The sequence below is a fragment of the Oncorhynchus masou genome, chromosome 32 (genome assembly GCF_036934945.1).
Source record: "Oncorhynchus masou masou isolate Uvic2021 chromosome 32, UVic_Omas_1.1, whole genome shotgun sequence".
Taxonomy (NCBI): domain Eukaryota; kingdom Metazoa; phylum Chordata; class Actinopteri; order Salmoniformes; family Salmonidae; genus Oncorhynchus; species Oncorhynchus masou.
In genome coordinates this window covers 18,418,473-18,440,203 of record NC_088243.1, presented here as the reverse complement: position 1 = coordinate 18,440,203, position 21,731 = coordinate 18,418,473, and the positions used below count along the sequence as shown (strand labels likewise).

Here is a 21,731-nt window from a genome sequence, read left to right as displayed (position 1 = left end):
TGCTCTAATTGTTAGCAAATACTTCCATGGCATTGAAGTTGGCAGAGGGAGAGGGAAAGGGAGGCAGAGGGAAAGGGAAAGGGAGGGAGAGGGAAAGGGAGGGAGAGGGAAAGGGAGGCAAAGGGAAAGGGAGGGAGAGGGAAAGGGAGGGAGAGGCAGAGGGAAACGGAGGCAGAGGAAAAGGGGGGAGAGGGAGAGGGAGGCAGAGGGAAAGGGAGGGAGAGGGAGAGGGAAAGGGAGGGAGAGGGAGAGGGAAAGGGAGGCAGAGGGAAAGGGAGGGAGAGGGAGAGGGAAAGGGAGGGAGAGGGAGAGGGAAAGGGAAAGGGAGGCAGAGGGAAAGGGAGGGAGAGGGAGGGAGGCAGAGGGAAAGGGAGGGAGAGGGAGAGGGAGAGGGAAAGGGAGGGAGAGGGAAAGGGAGGGAGAGGGAAAGGGAGGCAGAGGGAAAGGGAGGGAGAGGGAGGGAGGCAGAGGGAAAGGGAGGGAGAGGGAGAGGGAGAGGGAGAGGGAGAGGGAGAGGGAGAGGGAGAGGGAGAGGGAGAGGGAAAGGGAGGGAGAGGGAGAGGGGAGAGGGGAGAGGGAAAGGGAGGGAGAGGGAGAGGAAAAGGGAGGCAGAGGGAAAGGGAAAGGGAGGCAGAGGGAGAGGGAAAAGGAGGCAGAGGGAAAGGGAGGGAGAGGGAAAGGGAGGAAGAGGGAGAGGGAGGGAGAGGGAGAGGGAGGCAGAGGGAGAGGGAAAGGGAGGGAGAGGGAAAGGGAAAGGGAGGGAGAGGGAGAGGGAAAGGGAGGGAGAGGGAGAGGGAAAGGGAGGGGGAGGGAGAGGGAGAGGGAAAGGGAGGCAGAGGGAGAGGGAAAGGGAGGGAGAGGGAAAGGGAAAGGGAAAGGGAGGGAGAGGGAGAGGGAAAGGGAGGCAGAGGGAGAGGGAAAGGGAGGGAGAGGGAAAGGGAGGGAGAGGGAGAGGGAGGCAGAGGGAAAGGGAGGGAGAGGGAAAGGGAGGGAAAGGGAGGGAGGGAGAGGGAATGGGAGGGAAAGGGAAGGAGAGGGAGGGAGAGGGAAAGGGAAGGAGAGGGAGGGAGAGGGAGGGAGAGGGAAAGGGAGGGAAAGGGAGGGAGAGGGAGAGGGAAAGGGAGGGAGAGGGAGAGGGAAAGGGAGGGGGAGGGAGAGGGAGGGGAACGCACCGTGACGGGTATAGTGCTGACTTATTAGGAAGACAAATTACAGATGGTTTGGTTGATTTAAGATTGCTTTTAGGCTGAAGGACAATTGTAATGGCATTTTTGATGTAGTGATGTCATTTTGTCCCACTTTTATTTCTCCTTCTGAAGAGAACGGTTTGCTCCTCTGAATGGCAAGGCAAACAACATGGTTTTCATTTTCTCCTTTCAACGCTGGCCAAAACGTCCAGGCAAGGCCTCCGAGTCCGCAGCCAGCCACAGACAGTCAAACACCCATCCTGCTATGTGCGCCACACTGTAGTGTCTATACTCTCTCTCTATTCGTAGATGGAGCCCCTCCCCAATGCAACGTAGTCACAAACAACATGTACAAACTAACCATGTAGCTTAGAATCAGATAGCGACAAGGTGACTTTTTCCTGTAGATTTAAATATCAACACATTTCCTGTAGTCTTTGTTAACCACCAAGTCATTAGGAATGACATCCTAATCAGATGGCACTTGATTCCCTATATAGTACACTACTTTTGACCAGGGCTTTGGTCAAATGTCGTGCACTATATAGGGATAGGGAGCCATTTGGGATGCAGCCTCTGTCATCTATTTAGGTAAGCTCCAGCCAACCTGACAGTCAGACACACACACACAGAGAAATGAATACCAAGCCAGAGAACGAAGAAGAAAAATATCCTTAATTAATGACAGATTTACATTTCCATGCTTCAGAACACAGAAATAACAGAGAGCTATGAGCCTATCCTAATTTACAATGTCGTTGTCGAAATTTGTTTTTCTTTATTTCTAAGAAATTACATTTTTTTTTAAATACCACTTAAAGTTCCCACATGAAAGCATCAGGCTTGGAAATGGTAATACTCTAGGTGGATTGGGACTGTGAGAGAGTGAGTGAGAGAGTTTCAGTTTGAAGGTGTGTTCTCTGCTCTGTGAAGTAGACCCCCCAGCTCTGAGGCAGTGCTGCAGTGTTGTGGAGCTCCTCAGGGACGCCCCGTCTCACCTGCTGTTTGACGAAATGTGTAGAAGCAGCTCTAGCAGCAATTCAAAGACACTCACTAAGATTGAGGCGAAATATTAAATGTAACACAACCAGGGTCAAGTACCCGCAATGTAAAGATTTTTTTGTTCAACGTTGTTAAATTAACCAGGATTTCCTCTGGTCCTGGGGGATGTTGGTGCGTTTGGAAGGTTTTGTTCTGCCAGACATCAGACAGAAAAATAAGGCATTAAGTGATTTTGATTCTAACTGTTCAGGGGTTTCCATGCATGGAGGGAGTTCTAGACCTATTTCTCCGTTAGCTGAAGCATGTTTCTTCCTAGGAGTCTCGATGCATCCGCAATTATATGAGAAGTGAGTAGACCACAGGAGGTTGGTGGCACCTTCATTGGGGAGGACGGGCTTGTGGTAATGACTGGAGTGGAATCATTGGAATGGTATCAAACACATGGTTTCTAGGTGTTTAATGCCATTCCATTTGCTCTGTTCCGGCCATTATTATGAGCTGTTCTCAATCATAGTTGATCTGTTCTCATTCATAGTGATCTGTTCTCATTCATAGTGATCTGTTCTCATTCATAGTGATCTGTTCTCATTCATAGTGATCTGTTCTCATTCATAGTGATTTGTTTGCATCTTAGTCAGTTTCTTCATTTCCTGCCACCTGACTTTTATAAGACACATTCAGCATCTCATTATAAAGCACTGACCCTAGAGGTCGGCCTAGGCTCAATCCCAGTATAGATGTCCACAGATGTTGTCCCCCCCCCCCCCGGCCAGAGAGAGTGAGTGAAGAGAGAGAAGCCGCCACTCCTGATTGCAGCTATTTTCCAATGGCTTTTTTCATTCAGTTCAATCCCCCCCACTCTCTCTCTCCTTCACCGTGGACGGACAGGGCTTTTCAGTCAGCTGCGCTCCTCGCAGCTCCAAGGAATGCTTTTTAATTATCTTTAAAAATGAACACTTAATTGTCTGCTAAGAAATGCTTCGTTTGGACTGAGACATTAAGAGAGAGAGAAAAAGGATGGAGGGATTTTTCTGTCCTCTCTCTCTCTCTTTCTCTCTCGCTCTCTCTCTCTCTCTCTCTCTCTCTCTCTCTCTCTCTCTCTCTCTCTCTCTCTCTCTCTCTCTCTTTCTCTCTCTCTCTCTCTCTCTCTCTCTCCATCATCCTCATCTTCAAAGTCAACTTTTTCTTGTATTACATCAGAGAGAGGGAGCTCCTCGGCCTATTTACCAGGCTAGTCTGTTTCAGAGGGGACGCAAGGCGTCTAGAAAGAGGACTGTTGAGGACCTCGATTCAATCCGTCCATCCATCCATTCGTCCATCCATAGGGTCTAAATTAATCTCCATTATTCCTGCTCATCAGTCACAATAAGACAGCCCCAATGGTCACAGAGGAGGGGGTCTGGGAGAGGAGAGGGTCTGGGAGAGGAGAAGGTCTGGGAGAGGAGAGGGTCTGTGAGAGGATAGGGTCTGGGAGAGGTTAGGGTCTGGGAGAGGATAGGGTCTGGGAGAGGAGAGGGTCTGGGATAGGAGAGGGTCTGGGATAGGAGAGGGTCTGGGAGAATATATGGTCTGGGAGAGGAGAGGGTCTGGGAGAGGAGAAGGTCTGGGAGAGGAGAAGGTCTGGGAGAGGAGAAGGTCTGGGAGAGGAGAAGGGCTAGGAGAGGATAGGGTCTGGGAGAGGAAAGGGTCTGGGAGAGGAGAGGGTCTGGGAGAGGTGAAGATCTGGGAGAGGATAGGGCCTGGGAGAGGAGAAGGTCTGGGAGAAGATAGGGTCTGGGAGAGGATAGGGTCTGGAAGAGGATAGGGTCTGGGAGAGGAGAAGGTCTGGGAGAGGTTAGGGTCTGGGAGAGGATATGGTCTGGGAGAGGGGAAGGTCTGGGAGATGGGAGGGTCTGGGAGAGGAGAAGGTCTGGGAGAGGGGAAGGGCTAGGAGAGGAGAGGGTCTGGGAGAGGAGAAGGTCTGGGAGAGGTAAGGGGCTAGGAGAGGATAGGGTCTGGGAGAGGATAGGGTCTGGGAGAGGGGAAGGGCTAGCAGAGGAGAAGGGCTAGGATAGGATAGGGTCTGGGAGAGGAGAATTTCTGGGAGAGAAGAAGGGCTAGGAGAGGTGAAGGTCTGGGAGAGGATAGGGTCTGGGAGAGGAGAAGGTCTGGGAGAGGAGTGGGTCTGGGAGAGGAGTGGGTCTGGAAGAGGATAGGGTCTGTGAGAGGAGAAGGTCTGGGAGAGGTTAGGGTCTGGGAGAGATTAGGTTCTGGGAGAGGATAGGGTCTTGGAGAGGCTAGGGTCTGGGAGAGGCGAGGGTCTGGGATAGGATAGGGTCTGGAAGAGGATAGGGTCTGGGAGAGGGGAAGGTCTGGGAGATGGGAGGGTCTGATAGAGGAGAAGGTCTGGGAGATGGGAAGGGCTAGGAGAGGATAGGGTCTGGGAGAGGAGAGGGTCTGGGAGAGGAGAGGGTCTGGGAGAGTAGAGAGTCTGGGAGAGGATAGGGTCTGGGAGAGGTGAAGGTCTGGGAGAGGATAGGGCCTGGGAGAGGAGAAGGTCTGGGAGAAGATAGGGTCTGGGAGAGGAGAAGGTCTGGAAGAGGATAGGGTCTGGGAGAGGAGAAGGTCTGGGAAAGGTTAGGGTCTGGGAGAGGATATGGTCTGGGAGAGGGGAAGGTCTGGGAGATGGGTGGGTCTGGGAGAGGAGAAGGTCTGGGAGAGGGGAAGGGCTAGGAGAGGAGAGGGTCTGGGAGAGGAGAAGGTCTGGGAGAGGTGAGGGGCTAGGAGAGGTGAGGGTCTGGGAGAGGAGAAGGTCTGGGAGAGGATAGGGTCTGGGAGAGGAGAAGGTCTGGGAGAGGAGTGGGTCTGGGAGAGGAGTGGGTCTGGGAGAGGAGAGGGTCTGGGAGAGGAGAAGGGCTGGGAGAGGAGAGGGTCTGGGAGAGGAGAGGGTCTGGGAGAGGAGAAGGGCTCGGGGAGAAGAAGGTCTGGGAGAGGATAGGGTCTGGGAGAGAAGAAGGTCTGGGAGAGGATAGGGTCTGGGAGAGGAGAAGGTCTGAGAGAGAAGAAGGTCTGGGAGAGGATAGGGTCTGGGAGAGGAGAAGGTCTGGGAGAGGAGAGGGTCTGATAGAGTAGAAGGTCTGGGAGATGGGAAGGGCTAGGAGAGGAGAGGGTCTGGGAGAGGAGAGGGTCTGGGAGATGATAGGGTCTGGGAGAGGATAGGGTCTGGGAGAGGATAGAGTCTGGGAGAGGAGAGGGTCTGGGAGAGGCGAGGGTCTGGGATAGGATAGGGTCTGGGAGAGGAGAGGGTCTGGGAGAGGAGAAGGTCTGGGAGATGGGAGGGTCTGATAGAGGAGAAGGTCTGGGAGATGGGAAGGGCTAGGAGAGGATAGGGTCTGGGAGAGGAGAGGGTCTGGGAGAGGAGAGGGTCTGGGAGAGGAGAGAGTCTGGGAGAGGATAGGGTCTGGGAGAGGAGAGGAGAAGGTCTGGGAGAAGATAGGGTCTGGGAGAGGAGAAGGTCTGGAAGAGGATAGGGTCTGGGAGAGGAGAAGGTCTGGGAGAGGTTAGGGTCTGGGAGAGGATATGGTCTGGGAGAGGGGAAGGTCTGGGAGATGGGAGGGTCTGGGAGAGGAGAAGGTCTGGGAGAGGGGAAGGGCTAGGAGAGGAGAGGGTCTGGGAGAGGAGAAGGTCTGGGAGAGGTAAGGGGCTAGGAGAGGATAGGGTCTGGGAGAGGATAGGGTCTGGGAGAGGGGAAGGGCTAGCAGAGGAGAAGGGCTAGGATAGGATAGGGTCTGGGAGAGGAGAATTTCTGGGAGAGAAGAAGGGCTAGGAGAGGTGAAGGTCTGGGAGAGGATAGGGTCTGGGAGAGGAGAAGGTCTGGGAGAGGAGTGGGTCTGGGAGAGGAGTGGGTCTGGAAGAGGATAGGGTCTGTGAGAGGAGAAGGTCTGGGAGAGGTTAGGTTCTGGGAGAGATTAGGTTCTGGGAGAGGATAGGGTCTTGGAGAGGCTAGGGTCTGGGAGAGGCGAGGGTCTGGGATAGGATAGGGTCTGGAAGAGGATAGGGTCTGGGGGAGGAGAAGGTCTGGGAGATGGGAGGGTCTGATAGAGGAGAAGGTCTGGGAGATGGGAAGGGCTAGGAGAGGATAGGGTCTGGGAGAGGAGAGGGTCTGGGAGAGGAGAGGGTCTGGGAGAGTAGAGAGTCTGTGAGAGGATAGGGTCTGGGAGAGGTGAAGGTCTGGGAGAGGATAGGGCCTGGGAGAGGAGAAGGTCTGGGAGAAGATAGGGTCTGGGAGAGGAGAAGGTCTGGAAGAGGATAGGGTCTGGGAGAGGAGAAGGTCTGGGAAAGGTTAGGGTCTGGGAGAGGATATGGTCTGGGAGAGGGAAAGGTCTGGGAGATGGGTGGGTCTGGGAGAGGAGAAGGTCTGGGAGAGGGGAAGGGCTAGGAGAGGAGAGGGTCTGGGAGAGGAGAAGGTCTGGGAGAGGTGAGGGGCTAGGAGAGGTGAGGGTCTGGGAGAGAAGAAGGTCTGGGAGAGGATAGGGTCTGGGAGAGGAGAAGGTCTGGGAGAGGAGAGGGTCTGATAGAGTAGAAGGTCTGGGAGATGGGAAGGGCTAGGAGAGGATAGGGTCTGGGAGAGGAGAGGGTCTGGGAGATGATAGGGTCTGGGAGAGGATAGGGTCTGGGAGAGGATAGGGTCTGGGAGAGGAGAGGGTCTGGGAGAGGCGAGGGTCTGGGATAGGATAGGGTCTGGGAGAGGATAGGGTCTGGGAGAGGAGAAGGTCTGGGAGATGGGAGGGTCTGATAGAGGAGAAGGTCTGGGAGATGGGAAGGGCTAGGAGAGGATAGGGTCTGGGAGAGGAGAGGGTCTGGGAGAGGAGAGGGTCTGGGAGAGGAGAGAGTCTGGGAGAGGATAGGGTCTGGGAGAGGAGAGGAGAAGGTCTGGGAGAAGATAGGGTCTGGGAGAGGAGAAGGTCTGGAAGAGGATAGGGTCTGGGAGAGGAGAAGGTCTGGGAGAGGTTAGGTTCTTTGAGAGGATATGGTCTGGGAGAGGGGAAGGTCTGGGAGATGGGAGGGTCTGGGAGAGGAGAAGGTCTGGGAGAGGGGAAGGGCTAGGATAGGAGAGGGTCTGGGAGAGGAGAAGGTCTGGGAGAGGTGAGGGGCTAGGAGAGGAGAGGGTCTGGGAGAGGAGAAGATCTGGGAGAGGATAGGGTCTGGGAGAGGAGAAGGTCTGGGAGAGGATAGGGTCTGGGAGAGGGGAAGGGCTAGCAGAGGAGAAGGGCTAGGATAGGATAGGGTCTGGGAGAGGAGAATTTCTGGGAGAGAAGAAAGGCTAGGAGAGGTGAAGGTCTGGGAGAGGATAGGGTCTGGGAGAGGTGAAGGTCTGGGAGAGGATAGGGTCTGGGAGAGGAGAAGGTCTGGGAGAGGATAGGGTCTGGGAGAGGATAGGGTCTGGGAGAGGGGAAGGGCTAGCAGAAGAGAAGGTCTAGGATAGGATAGGGTCTGGGAGAGGAGAATTTCTGGGAGAGAAGAAGGGCTAGGAGAGGTGAATGTCTGGGAGAGGATAGGGTCTGTGAGAGGAGAAGGTCTGGGAGAGGAGTGGGTCTGGGAGAGGAGTGGGTCTGGGAGAGGAGAGGGTCTGGGAGAGGAGAAGGGCTGGGAGAGGAGAGGGTCTGGGAGAGGAGAGGGTCTGGGAGAGGAGAAGGGCTCGGGGAGAAGAAGGTCTGGGAGAGGAGAGGGTCTGGGAGAGAAGAAGGTCTGGGAGAGAATAGGGTCTGGGAGAGGAGAAGGTCTGGGAGAGAAGAAGGTCTGGGAGAGGATAGGGTCTGGGAGAGGAGAAGGTCTGGGAGAGGAGAGGGTCTGATAGAGGAGAAGGTCTGGGAGATGGGAAGGGCTAGGAGAGGATAGGGTCTGGGAGAGGAGAGGGTCTGGGAGAGGATAGGGTCTGGGAGATTTGAGGGTCTGATAGAGGATAAGGTCTGGGAGATGGGAAGGGCTAGGAGAGGATAGGGTCTGGGAGAGGAGAGGGTCTGGGAGAGGAGAGGGTCTGGGAGAGGAGAGAGTCTGGGAGAGGTGAAGGTCTGGGAGAGGAGAGGAGAAGGTCTGGGAGAAGATAGGGTCTGGGAGAGGAGAAGGTCTGGGAGAGGATAGGGTCTGGGAGAGGATAGGGTCTGGGAGAGGTTAGGGTCTGGGAGAGGAGAAGGTCTGGGAGATTTGAGGGTCTGATAGAGGAGAAGGTCTGGGAGATGGGAAGGGCTAGGAGAGGATAGGGTCTGGGAGAGGAGAGGGTCTGGGAGAGGAGAGGGTCTGGGAGAGGAGAGAGTCTGGGAGAGGATAGGGTCTGGGAGAAGAGAGGAGAAGGTCTGGGAGAAGATAGGGTCTGGGAGAGGAGAAGGTCTGGAAGAGGATAGGGTCTGGGAGAGGAGAAGGTCTGAGAGAGGTTAGGTTCTTTGAGAGGATATGGTCTGGGAGAGGGGAAGGTCTGGGAGATGGGAGGGTCTGGGAGAGGAGAAGGTCTGGGAGAGGGGAAGGGCTAGGAGAGGAGAGGGTCTGGGAGAGGAGAAGGTCTGGGAGAGGTGAGGGGCTAGGAGAGGTGAGGGTCTGGGAGAGGAGAAGGTCTGGGAGAGGAGAAGGTATGGGAGAGGATAGGGTCTGGGAGAGGGGAAGGGCTAGCAGAGGAGAAGGGCTAGGATAGGATAGGGTCTGGGAGAGGAGAATTTCTGGGAGAGAAGAAAGGCTAGGAGAGGTGAAGGTCTGGGAGAGGATAGGGTCTGGGAGAGGAGAAGGTCTGGGAGAGGATAGGGTCTGGGAGAGGAGAAGGGCTGGGAGAGGAGAGGGTCTGGGAGAGGAGAAGGGCTCGGGGAGAAGAAGGTCTGGGAGAGGATAGGGTCTGGGAGAGAAGAAGGTCTGGGAGAGGATAGGGTCTGGGAGAGGAGAAGGTCTGGGAGAGAAGAAGGTCTGGGAGAGGATAGGGTCTGGGAGAGGATAAGGTCTGGGAGAGGAGAAAGTCTGGGAGAGGAGAAGGTCTGGGAGATGGGAGGGTGTGATAGAGGAGAAGGTCTGGGAGATGGGAAGGGCTAGGAGAGGATAGGGTCTGGGAGAGGAGAGGGTCTGGGAGAAGAAGGGCTAGGAGAGGAGAAGGTCTGGGAGAGGATAGGGTCTGAGAGAGGAGAGGGTCTGGGAGAGGAGAGGGTCTGGGAGAGGAGACGGTCTGGGAGAGGAGGAGGTCTGGGAGAGGAAATCTGTGGTCTGTGGGAACACCTTCCACATGGATATAAAATGCTGCTCTTTCGCAGCACAGACCGCTGGTGATTTAATTAGAATTTAATTATTAATGAGGAATACTAAAAAAATATATACTTTTGGTCATGTAGTGTATGTGGACACCTGCTCTTCGAACATCTCATTCCAAAATTATGGGCATTAATATGGAGTTGATCCCCCTTTGCTATTATAACAGCCTCCATTCTTCTGGTAAGGCTTTCCACTAGATGTTGGAACATTGCTGCAGGGAGTTGCTTCCATTCAGCCACAAGAGCATTAGTGAGGTCGGGCACTGATGTTTGGTGATTAGGCCTGGCTCTCAGACTGCGTTCTAATTCATCCTAGAGGTGTTTGATGGGGTTGAGGTTAGGGCTCTGTGCAGGCCAGTCAGGTTGTTCCAACCTAATCACGACAAACCATTTCTGCGATTGCATGGCTGTGTGCTTGATGTTATACACCTGTCATTAACGGGTGTGGCTGAAATAGCCGAATCCACTCATTTGAAGGGGTGTCCACATACCTTTGTATATATAGTGTAGTTTTATGATCTTCTATTAGTAGATCAAATATTTGTAATTTCATTTATATCATGGATGATGCAACGTAGGACCATTTAACAATGCATGGCTATGTAATATGATTTCCCAGTTCATTCAAATGGAATAAGCTGGAAGAAAGAAACCTATTCAAAATCTTCAAATGTAATTTACTCGGACAGTTCTGCCAATTTCAAATGACACTGCAGATATAAAATGTTTCCCATCTACTTGAAAGGTACCATGTATACTGCTCAGGCCGGTGTGATATTCATCAACATGGCACGTTGTGGAGCAACGATATTACAGTATGTCTATTGTTTTATTCAGCTAGACATGTGGCAGTCAACCCTCCCATTGTGTTCAGCTGCCTGGTTTATACTTTCCTGTAGGATATACATTTGTGGTTAAACAAACTGTGCTGCTGAGCGATGCCTACCACCCAGCCAAGCACTCCTTCTTGGTCTTCTCACTGAGGCCCAGCCAGGCAAAACGATCCAAAGTTTGGGTTTTTTCTCCCTCACAAAAAAATGGTGGTCTTGGATAATTGCACTGTTGCCTGTGTTTGTCTGGTAAAGATAAATACCAACCAGGCTTGGAGAGGAGTGTCGCAGTGTGGGCTGGGGGTTTGAACCCTCTCTCTCTCCCTCCCTCGCTCTTTCTATCTATCTCTCTCTCACTCTCCTCTCGCTCTCTCCTCTCTATCAGATTCCTTCACACTGCATGCAGCTGAGCTTAGGACCCAGGGCTGGGATAAAGACTGTCTTTGTTTGCCACTGAATGGCATTAGCCATGGGCTGCCTATGGGGAGGGAGGGAGGGAGGGAGGGAGGGAGGGAGAGAGAGAGAGAGAGAGAGAGAGAGAGAGAGAGAGAGAGAGAGAGAGAGAGAGAGAGAGAGAGAGAGAGAGAGAGAGAGAGAGAGAGAGAGAGAGAGAGAGAGAGAGAGAGAGAGAGAGAGAGAGAGAGAGAGAGAGAGAGAGAGAATTCAACAAATGTCCAACTGAGAGTGGTTGTTAAAAAGAGAATATAACAATATTTTGACCCTGATCATAGAATTTCAAACGAGAAGCTATTGTAAGGAGTTTAGATGTCCACTAGCAAGTATTTTTTTCACAAATAAATCAAAGACCCTGCTGTTCCTTTTTTCTTTACCAATCTCTGGGCTGACTGGGCACTTCTTTGTCTATTGATCCTCTTGAGTTTCTCATTAGCACTTTGGAAATCTGTGTAATGCATCCTCTTTGGACAGAATGATGGAGGGAGGGACGGAGAGGGGAGGATTCCGTCTTGCCGTCCACCGAGTGTTATCACTACTGTCTGCAGTTATGCCAGTGACAGAATTCCCATGGTTCCTTGGGCCACAGGTCAGAATTCACATTGTATGGACCAATAGCATCCTACACTTCTCTTGACTCAACCTTTTCTCTGAATTCATGGTTCCCTGAATGATCACATTGTTTATCCAATTTGTTTGCTTCTTTTAAAGGTTTTTTTCGTCTTCTGTGTGTCTTTCATTAAACACAGAAAGATTCCACGCTAGATGAAATCTGGAACAGCCGGTGGAAATTCTCCTGGGTCTGTAGCTGACCCCAGAGTGACTGGGCACCTTGTTCTTTAACACTAAGAAGCAGAAAAAAAGAAACTCTTGACTCATTGGGAGCTCAATGTGAGCCTTCTATACCAGTTGTAAAATGGCTTATTCTTCTGGTCACCATGGTGACAATTAACAGTTTTTCAAGGCCTTTTGTTCCAGACCCGTTTGAGCAGAATTTTTTCAACCCGGGGTGATTTTCATTACACACACTCACTCACTCAGTCACGCACACACACGCACACACACACACCACTCAACAACTTAGTGCTTCCATTTTTCAAAAACAGTCTAGAATTATATCTGAATCAAGGGTTTGATGTTTTCTTTTTCCTCTTAAAGAACACACTGAATATTTCTTCCTGTTCTTTCATGGCTGTAGCTTATCCATATATCAGGGAGACAGAGCCCCTCTCTCATCAGCTGCAGGGGCTCTCTCTCTCTCATCAATGGAGGGTTTCTCTCTCCTCCTCTCCTCTCCAGCCCGTCTTCCTCTCCTTTGACTCTGTCAACAGCAAATTGTAGATAGTGAGGATGTTGGCTTGGCACGACATCAATGAACGCCCCCCGCCCCCAAATTGATGAAGTAATTATCATATTTGTTGGCTTTGTTGGTAAAAGAGATCATATTCCCTATAGAGGATTCTCTTGAGTCAATCTCTACCACCACAACATGCTATTTTGTCAGTTATTCCATTGCTAGGCTTTACAAGCATTGAGATTTACAAGCTTAGTATTTACAAGTACTGGAATGTGTGAATATTCTCATTTAATGTAATCTTTATGATTAATATGTGGTGATGTTTGACCTGTAAAGAATTTGGATTATGTTAAGATGTTAACTGAGTTTTCATAGTGCCTGGTTCATGGTGGCTGGCAATGTGTTAACTATATAACTGTGTATAAATTCATTTAAATACTGAGGCATCCAACTCACGTCAAATCAAATCAAATCAAATTTTATTTGTCACATACACATGGTTAGCTGATGTTAATGCGAGTGTAGCGAAATGCTTGTGCTTCTAGTTCCGACAATGCAGTAATAACCAACAAGTAATCTAACTAACAATTCCTGATCTACTGTCTTATACACAGTGTAAGGGGATAAAGAATATGTACATAAGGATATATGAATGAGTGATGGTACAGAGCAGCATAGGCAAGATACAGTAGATGGTATCGAGTACAGTATATACATATGAGATGAGTATGTAAACAAAGTGGCATAGTTAAAGTGGCTAGTGATACATGTATTACATAAGGATGCAGTCGTTGATATAGAGTACAGTATATACGTATGCATATGAGATGAATAATGTAGGGTAAGTAACATTATATAAGGTAGCATTGTTTAAAGTGGCTAGTGATATATTTACATCATTTCCCATCAATTCCCATTATTAAAGTGGCTGGAGTCAGTGTCAGTGTGTTGGCAGCAGCCACTCAATGTTAGTGGTGGCTGTTTAACAGTCTGATGGCCTTGAGATAGAAGCTGTTTTTCAGTCTCTCGGTCCCAGCTTTGATGCACCTGTACTGACATCGCCTTCTGGATGATAGCGGGGTGAACAGGCAGTGGCTCGGGTGGTAGATGTCCTTGATGATCTTTATGGCCTTCCTGTAACATCGGGTGGTGTAGGTGTCCTGGAGGGCAGGTAGTTTGCCCCCGATGATGCGTTGTGCAGACCTCACTACCCTCTGGAGAGCCTTACGGTTGAGGGCGGAGCAGTTGCCGTACCAGGCGGTGATACAGCCTGCCAGGATGCTCTCGATTGTGCATCTGTAGAAGTTTGTGAGTGCTTTTGGTGACAAGCCAAATTTCTTCAGCCTCCTGAGGTTGAAGAGGCGCTGCTGCGCCTTCTTCATGATGCTGTCTGTGTGAGTGGACCCATTCAGTTTGTCTGTGATGTGTATGCCGAGGAACTTAAAACTTGCTACTCTCTCCACTACTGTTCCATCGATGTGGATAGGGGGGTGTTCCCTCTGCTGTTTCCTGAAGTCCACAATCATCTCCTTAGTTTTGTTGACGTTGAGTGTGAGGTTATTTTCCTGACACCACACTCCGAGGGCCCTCACCTCCTCCCTGTAGGCCGTCTCGTCGTTGTTGGTAATCAAGCCTACCACTGTTGTGTCGTCCGCAAACTTGATGATTGAGTTGGAGGCGTGCGTGGCCACTCAGTCGTGGGTGAACAGGGAGTACAGGAGAGGGCTCAGAACGCACCCTTGTGGGGCCCCAGTGTTGAGGATCAGCGGGGAGGAGATGTTGTTACCTACCCTCACCACCTGGGGGCGGCCCGTCAGGAAGTCCAGTACCCAGTTGCACAGGGCGGTGTCGAGACCCAGGGTCTCGAGCTTGATGACGAGCTTGGAGGGTACTATGGTGTTGAATGCCGAGCTGTAGTCGATGAACAGCATTCTCACATAGGTATTCCTCTTGTCCAGATGGGTTAGGGCAGTGTGCAGTGTGGTTGAGATTGCATCGTCTGTGGACCTATTTGAGCGGTAAGCAAATTGGAGTGGGTCTAGGGTGTCAGGTAGGGTGGAGGTGATATGGTCCTTGACTAGTCTCTCAAAGCACTTCATGATGACGGAAGTGAGTGCTACGGGGCGGTAGTCGTTTAGCTCAGTTACCTTAGCTTTCTTGGGAACAGGAACGATGGTGGCCCTCTTGAAGCATGTGGGAACAGCAGACTGGTATAGGGATTGATTGAATATGTCCGTAAACACACCAGCCAGCTGGTCTGTGCATGCTCTGAGGGCGCGGCTTGGGATGCCGTCTGGGCCTGCAGCCTTGCGAGGTTAACACGTTTAAATGTTTTACTCACCTCGGCTGCAGTGAAGGAGAGACCGCATTTTTCCGTTGCAGGCAGTGTCAGTGGCACTGTATTGTCCTCAAAGCGGGCAAAAAAGTTATTTAGTCTGCCTGGGAGCAAGACATCCTGGTCCGTGACTGGGCTGGATTTCTTCCTGTAGTCCGTGATTGACTGTAGCCCCTGCCACATGCCTCTTGTGTCTGAGCCGTTGAATTGGGATTCTACTTTGTCTCTGTACTGACGCTTAGCTTGTTTGATAGCCTTACGGAGGGAATAGCTGCATTGTTTGTATTCAGTCATGTTACCAGACACCTTGCCCTGATTGAAAGCAGTGGTTCGCGCTTTCAGTTTCACATGAATGCTGCCATCAATCCAAGGTTTCTGGTTAGGGAATGTTTTAATCGTTGCTATGGGAACGACATCTTCAACGCAGGTTCTAATGAACCCGCACACCGAATCAGCGTATTCGTCAATGTTGTTATTTGACGCAATACGAAACATGTCCCAGTCCACGTGATGGAAGCAGTCTTGGAGTGTGGAGTCAGCTTGGTCGGACCAGCGCTGGACAGACCTCAGCGTGGGAGCTTCTTTTTTTAGCTTTTGTCTGTAGGCAGGTATCAGCAAAATGGAGTCGTGGTCAGCTTTTCCGAAAGGGGGGCGGGGCAGGGCCTTATATGCGTCGCGGAAGTTAGAGTAACTGTCAGGATTTGGCCAGGGTTGTTCCGGGTTTTGGTCACTAGATGCCCCCATTGTGCTTTTTGACCTCATGTTTTTTTCCTTGTTCCCCATTATTATTTGCACCTGTGCCTCGTTTTCCCTGATTGTATTTAAACCCTTAGTTTCCCTCAGTTCTGTGCTCTGTGTTTGTATGTTAGCACCCAGCCCTAGTGTTCTGTGTATTCTTGTCGATTCCGGTGGATGCTCTTGTGGAATTCTGTTTTTGTTTTTGAGTATCTCTTGAGGCTTTTTTGTGCTATTCCTACCACCTTTTGGATTTGCCATTTTTTGTATTGAAGGACATCTCCTTTTTACTTTATTAAATACACCGTCTTAAGTACTGCTGTGTCTGCCTCATCTTCTGGGTTCTGCTGACTATTCGTGGCTCAGTTGGTTAAGTGACTGTTTCTCACTCCGGAGACCCAGGTTCGTAACCGGGTCCTGACAGTAACAGTGATCCAAGGTTTTTCCGCCCCTGGTTGCGCAATCGATATGCTGATAAAATTTAGGGAGTCTTGTTTTCAGATTAGCCTTGTTAAAATCCTCAACAACGATGAATGCAGCCTCCGGATAAATGGTTTCCAGTTTGCAAAGAGTTAAATAGAGTTCTTTCAGAGCCATCGATGTGTCTGCTTGGGGGGGGATATATACGGCTGTGGTTATAATCGAAGAGAATTCTCTTGGTAGGTAATGCGGTCTACATTTGATTGTGAGGAATTCTAAATCAGGTGAACAGAAGGATTTGAGTTCCTGTATGTTTCTTTCATCGCACCATGCCTCGTTAGCCATAAGGCATACACCCCCACCCCTCTTCTTACCAGAAAGATGTTTGTTTCTGTCGGCGCGATGCGTGGAGAAACCCGTTGGCTGCACCGCTTCGGATAGCGTCTCTCCAGTGAGCCATGTTTCTGTGAAGCACAGAACGTTACAGTCTCTGATGTCTGAATGCTACCCTTGCTCGGATTTCATCAACCTTGTTGTCAAGAGACTGGACATTCATGGAGTCGTACTTCTGTTGTCCAACACATTACAGACTCTGAACAAACTTTAATTTAATAAATAAGATGAATCTACAAAAATGCATGAAATGTTTATGTATGACTGCATTTCTGCTGACATTTCCAGTCTTTTGTACTTACTCATTAATATGTGGAATGAATTAAAGTTTTGAATCCTTGATGATTTTTTTCTCATCTTTTTACCACGTGACTCTGTTTTTTTGGAGAGCACACAGTTATATTCCATTGCCCCCACCCCCACCCCCACCCCCACCCCCACTCCCACTCCCACTGACACTATACACCTGTCAATCTAATTTAGACATCAAGTCTTAAAACCTTAAAAAGCATACCATGCAATAATCTAAAACGGCGCTAAGACGTAACAATATTTCTCCGCCATGTTGGAGTCAACAGAAATCTACAACTACATCATAAATATTCCCTTACCTTTGATGATCTTTCATCAGAATGCAGTGCAAGGAGTCCTAGTTCCACAATAAATTGTTGTTTTGTTCCATAATGTCCATTACTAGTGTCCAATTAGCTGCTTTTGCTAGCACGGTTAGTACACATGTCCAAAAGCTGGCGCTGGTCCAGGCAAACTCGGACGAAAACTTCAAAAAGTTATATTCCAGGTCGAATAAACTGGTCAAACTAAGTAGAGAATCAATCTTCGGGATGTTATTTACATATCTATCCAATAACGTTCCAACCGGAGCATTCGTTTTTGTCTACAGAGTCGTGGAACGCAGGCGATATCAACAGTAATGTGCGCAACCAGGAACTGGCATTCTGCCAGACCACTGACTCATTCCCCTCCCATCCGGTCCCACATCACACTAGAGGCGTCATTCCACGTTTTACTGGCTGTTGACATCTAGTGGAATACGTAGGAAGTGCGAACATATCCATATCTTGTTTGGATGTGAATAGGCGATGACTTGAAATTCAACCAGCCCCAGAATTTCCACTTCCTGTTATGTTATACTCACAGACATAATTCAAACCGTTTTAGAAACTTCCGAGTGTTTTCTATTCAATAGTAATAATAATATGCATATATTAGCATCTGGGACAGAGAAGGGTGTAGTTCACTATGGGCACGCAATTAATCCAAAGTGAAAATGCTGCACCCTATCCCTAACAGGTTTCAAAGCTGTGCTCTCGAATGCTGTGCACAGGTGTACTATATTACTTTGTCCTGTGATCCTACCAAAGCTATTTCACAGCTTTATTTAAGGTATGCAGAACCTTGGCTATTCTAGCGTTGACACAGGCTGGGGGCTGTAACTCACCAGTGCATTCAGTGTATTTGATCAAAGATCCTTCTCAGCATTAATCTCCCAGTTCTGTATCTCATGCATTTTAATCACTTATCTACTTTATTCTCCTGCAATGTTTTGACTTTCCATCAATGGTGTGCCATTTTTAAACACAAGAAGAGTCCTGAAATCAATATTTGCTGTCAACAAATAAATTGGACCATTTCCTGATAGTTAGACAGTAACACATTTACTTTTACAGGTGGCGCTATTAAACATCAGAAAGGGATGGATAACTTTAGAGGAAGTGTGATACAGTCACCATTAAAAAAAAGTATGAAAAATGGTTCCTGGACTGGTGACAGTTAGAAAATATTAAAATGTGACTGGGCTGTAATGATAAATGACAACCGAAAACTAGAATCAAGTAGCTATTGATGCAGAAAATGAAACGGGAGGGAAGGCTGAGAAATTAACCAAAAAGAAGTGAGATTGAAGAGCTTCAATTTTCATACTGTTAGCATACTGTCAGCAATTTAACTGAAAATGTCCGTTTTTAAACATATTCCATTCTATAATATGTATAGTTTATCTACACAAAATGTGTGTTCTGTCCAATTACATTGCTGTTGAAAGCATGTATTACTGATGTCCTTCTCTGAAGAAGTTCCTTGTTGGTGTATATACACAAACACAATGTAGGTTTCCATCCAATTGGCGACAGATTTTCATGCAAATATTCAAAAATCTACATAAAAACAAAATGCTCATTTTCCCACCAGAGATGTTTTCATCAAATGTATTTGTTGTGTCTAAAAGGCAGTTTTTGATGACTTAGTGCACATACATTTCACAGTTAAACTCCCATGTACTGAGTACAAAATACAAGTTAAATGGGTTTCCATCACATTTTCAACACTTCTGATGGTTTTGACACCGAAAATGTTGCATTATCTGGCAAATGTGTCCTGTCTGGTCTTGGCACGTGTGCTCCAGCCAACAGCTCAATCGCAGATACAGCGCAGGTATAGCCTACATGATGAGATTATTATGGACGAAAGAGTGAGATTATTTTTATTTCTCAAAAGGAAGCCAAGTATTGATCATCATGTCATCAGAATATGACCTTAGATATTTATGGGAAAGGAGCATCAGGCTCATCACTTTGCACTTTCACCACTCTGTGAAGTTCATCGGAATTTATTTCATATGTAGTTCAATAAACTGCATGCTTTCGCAATGGGAGGACAACACAACATATCATCGAGTGACTCCAAGTTTACTTCGATGTGATGGTTATTGTATCAATATTTTCACATAAAGGCGTTTCCACCGCCATTTTTCGCATCATCTAGCGTATTTTGTTTTGTCGACATTTGGTAAATTCACCGACAAAACCAGGCCTGTCGTGATGTTTTTCATCCGACATGTAGCTACTGTACTTTAAACAGTTGAAGTCAGAAGTTTACATACACCTTAGCCAAATACATTTAACTCATTTCCTAACATTTAATCCTAGTAAAAATTCCCTGTCTTAGGTCAGTTAGGATCAGCACTTTATTTTAAGAATGTGAAATGTCAGAATAATAGTAGAGAGATTGATTTATTTCAGCTTTTTTTTTTATTTCATCACATTCCCAGTGGGTCAGAAGTTTATATACACTCAATTAGTATTTGGTAGCATTGCCTTTAAATTGTTTAACTTGGGTCAAACGTTTTGGGTAGCCTTCCACAAGCTTGTTCTTAAGCCAGTCCCTGCTGCAGCAAAGAACCCCCACAACATGATGCTGCCACCCCCGTGCTTCACGTTTGGGATGGTGTTCTTCGGCTTGCAAGCCTCCCCCTCTTTCCTCCAAACATAACGATGGTCATTATGGCCAAACAGTTCTATTGTTGTTTCATCAGACCAGAGGCCATTTCTCCAAAATGTACGATATTTGTCCCCATGTGCAGTTGCAAACCGTAGTCTGGCTTTTTTATGGAGGTTTTGAAGCAGTGGCTTCTTCCTTGCTGAGCGGCCTTTCAGGTTATGTCGATATGAGACTTGTTTTACTGTGGATATAGATACTTTTGTACCTGTTTCCTCCAGCATCTTCACAAGGTTCATTTGCTGTTGTTCTGGGATTGTGATAAACAATTGTTGAAAAATGACTTGTGTCATGCACAAAGTAGACGTCCTAACTGACTTGCCAAAACTATAGTTTGTTAACAAGAAATTTGTGGAGTGTTTGAAAAACAAGTTTTAATGACTCCAACCTATGTGTATGTGAACTTCAGACTGTATAAGGCTGGATGGAGACCTGCTTACAGACGCAGAGTTAAACACAAACATGCTCAGTTTATGGCACAAAATATCAGCGCTTGTATTAATACAAATGTGTGTTTGCCTTTGTGTGCAGCAGGGGGGCTGCAGTGTTCACCAGTGTAATGGATGACATAGTCAGTGCAGTGTTCACCAGTGTAATGGATGACATAGTCAGTGTGTGTTCACCAGTGTAATGGATGACATCGTCAGTGCTGTGTTCACCAGTGTAATGGATGACATAGTCAGTGCTGTGTTCACCAGTGTAATGGATGACATCGTCAGTGCTGTGTTCACCAGTGTAATGGATGACATCGTCAGTGCTGTGTTCACCAGTGTAATGGATGACATCTTCAGTGCTGTGTTCACCAGTGTAATGGATGACAGAGTCAGTGCTGTGTTCACCAGTGCAATGGATGACAGAGTCAGTGCTGTGTTCACCAGTGTAATGGATGACATCGTCAGTGCTGTGTTCACCAGTGTAATGGATGACAGAGTCAGTGCTGTGTTCACCAGTGTAATGGATGACATCGTCAGTGTTGTGGATCTTGAGCAACTCTGCTCTACAGTATGTACTGTAGTGTGCAGACAATGTCTCAGCCATGTCTCGTTCATGTGTCTGTCCCCAGGGGAACAGTGTGGAGATGAGGATGTGGCTCCCTAAGAAGACACACCTCCTGGGCTGGGCCGAGAGCCTGCAGAGGAGCGGAGCACAGCTGCCCCCGGACTTCCACGAGCGAGTCAATGCCATGACACACAAATGGGACCAGCTACAGGTGAACACACACACACACAGTACCTCTATTGCACCTCTTCCTCTACTGTTAATGCACCAGATAAAGAAAAGAGTGAGATTGTTTTTATTTGTCAAAAGGCAGCCAAGTATGGGACGGCAGGTAGCGTTGAGCCAGTAACCGAAAGGTTGCTAGATCGAATCCCCGAGCTGACAAGGTAAAGATCTGTCATTCTGCCCCTGAACAAGGCCGTCATTGTAAAGAAGAATTTGTGCTTAACTGACTTTCCTAGTTAAATAAAGGTTAAATAAATTAAAAATTAAAAAGGGGACAGAATGGGTCAACATGATGATATGACCTCTTTCTGCCTGCATGAATAAAACAGTTGATCAGCCTGTCCATCCATCCAGTCAGTTCTGTTTAGACACCCGTGCACTAATGCAGGTCAATATCCCACCGAAGAACCTGGCTGCATTCCAAATGGCAGCCTATTTCCTATGTAGTACACTACCATAGGGCTCTGGTCAAAAGTAGTTCACTAAATAGGGAATAGGGTGCCATTTGGGACATTCCCTTTCTCTTTCTTAGCAGGGAACCTTATGGAGATTTAGCTGGCTAGCAGGTCAATTGAATTGAGTAAATTAGGGTAAACCCTGGCTGCTACACCTCTGAAATGATGAACAGGCCTAGGGCTCCTTCTCCCACCCCCAAACCCTGTTATCTATGCAACACATACACAATACAAATCAGGCATCACCAAATGCAGTACAGTAGGTGCCCTGCCTTGTATCCCCCCCACCATCCACCCCTCTGTTTAGAGGGGGGCAGCTCATCTTTATACCCAAGATTGGATCTCAGCCAGGAAAGCAGGAGATGGTATCGGATCGGAGACGCCTGACTGCTCCAGTCTTGATGATCCTGTTAATGGTACGACATGGATGGCTTGTTGATCCTTATCAGACCGACTGGGGTTCAACTGTGCATTGCTCTTGTGGGCTAATTTTAGGTTAATCTCTGATCATCTAATCTCTAAACATGAAAAATATGATTGCCACTCTCAATTAGAAGGGCATGTTCCTGTTCTAGCACTGGTCTCAGCAGCCTCTCTCTCCTCCCATCCATGTCCTCTCTCTCTCTCTCTCCTCCCATCCATGTCCTCTCTCTCCTCTCATCCATATCCTCTCTCTCCTCCCATCCATGTCCTCTCTCTCCTCCCATCCAAGTCCTCTCAATTCAATTCAAGGGCTTTATTGGCATGGGAAACATGTGTTAACATTGCCAAAGCAAGTAAGGTAGATAATATATAAAGTGAAATAAACAATAAAAATTAACAGTAGACATCACACATACAGAAG

The 21,731-nt window shown here is 48.5% G+C and overlaps 1 protein-coding gene across 1 annotated transcript in view; it reads left to right on the top strand.

Annotated features, from left to right (window-relative positions):
• LOC135525661 (A-kinase anchor protein 6-like) overlaps positions 1-21,731 on the top strand; it is a 277,280-nt gene that overhangs the window by 206,438 nt on the left and 49,111 nt on the right. Inside the window, 1 exon segment of the mRNA XM_064953416.1 lies at positions 20,272-20,418. Coding sequence (XP_064809488.1) covers positions 20,272-20,418 — 147 coding nt within the window.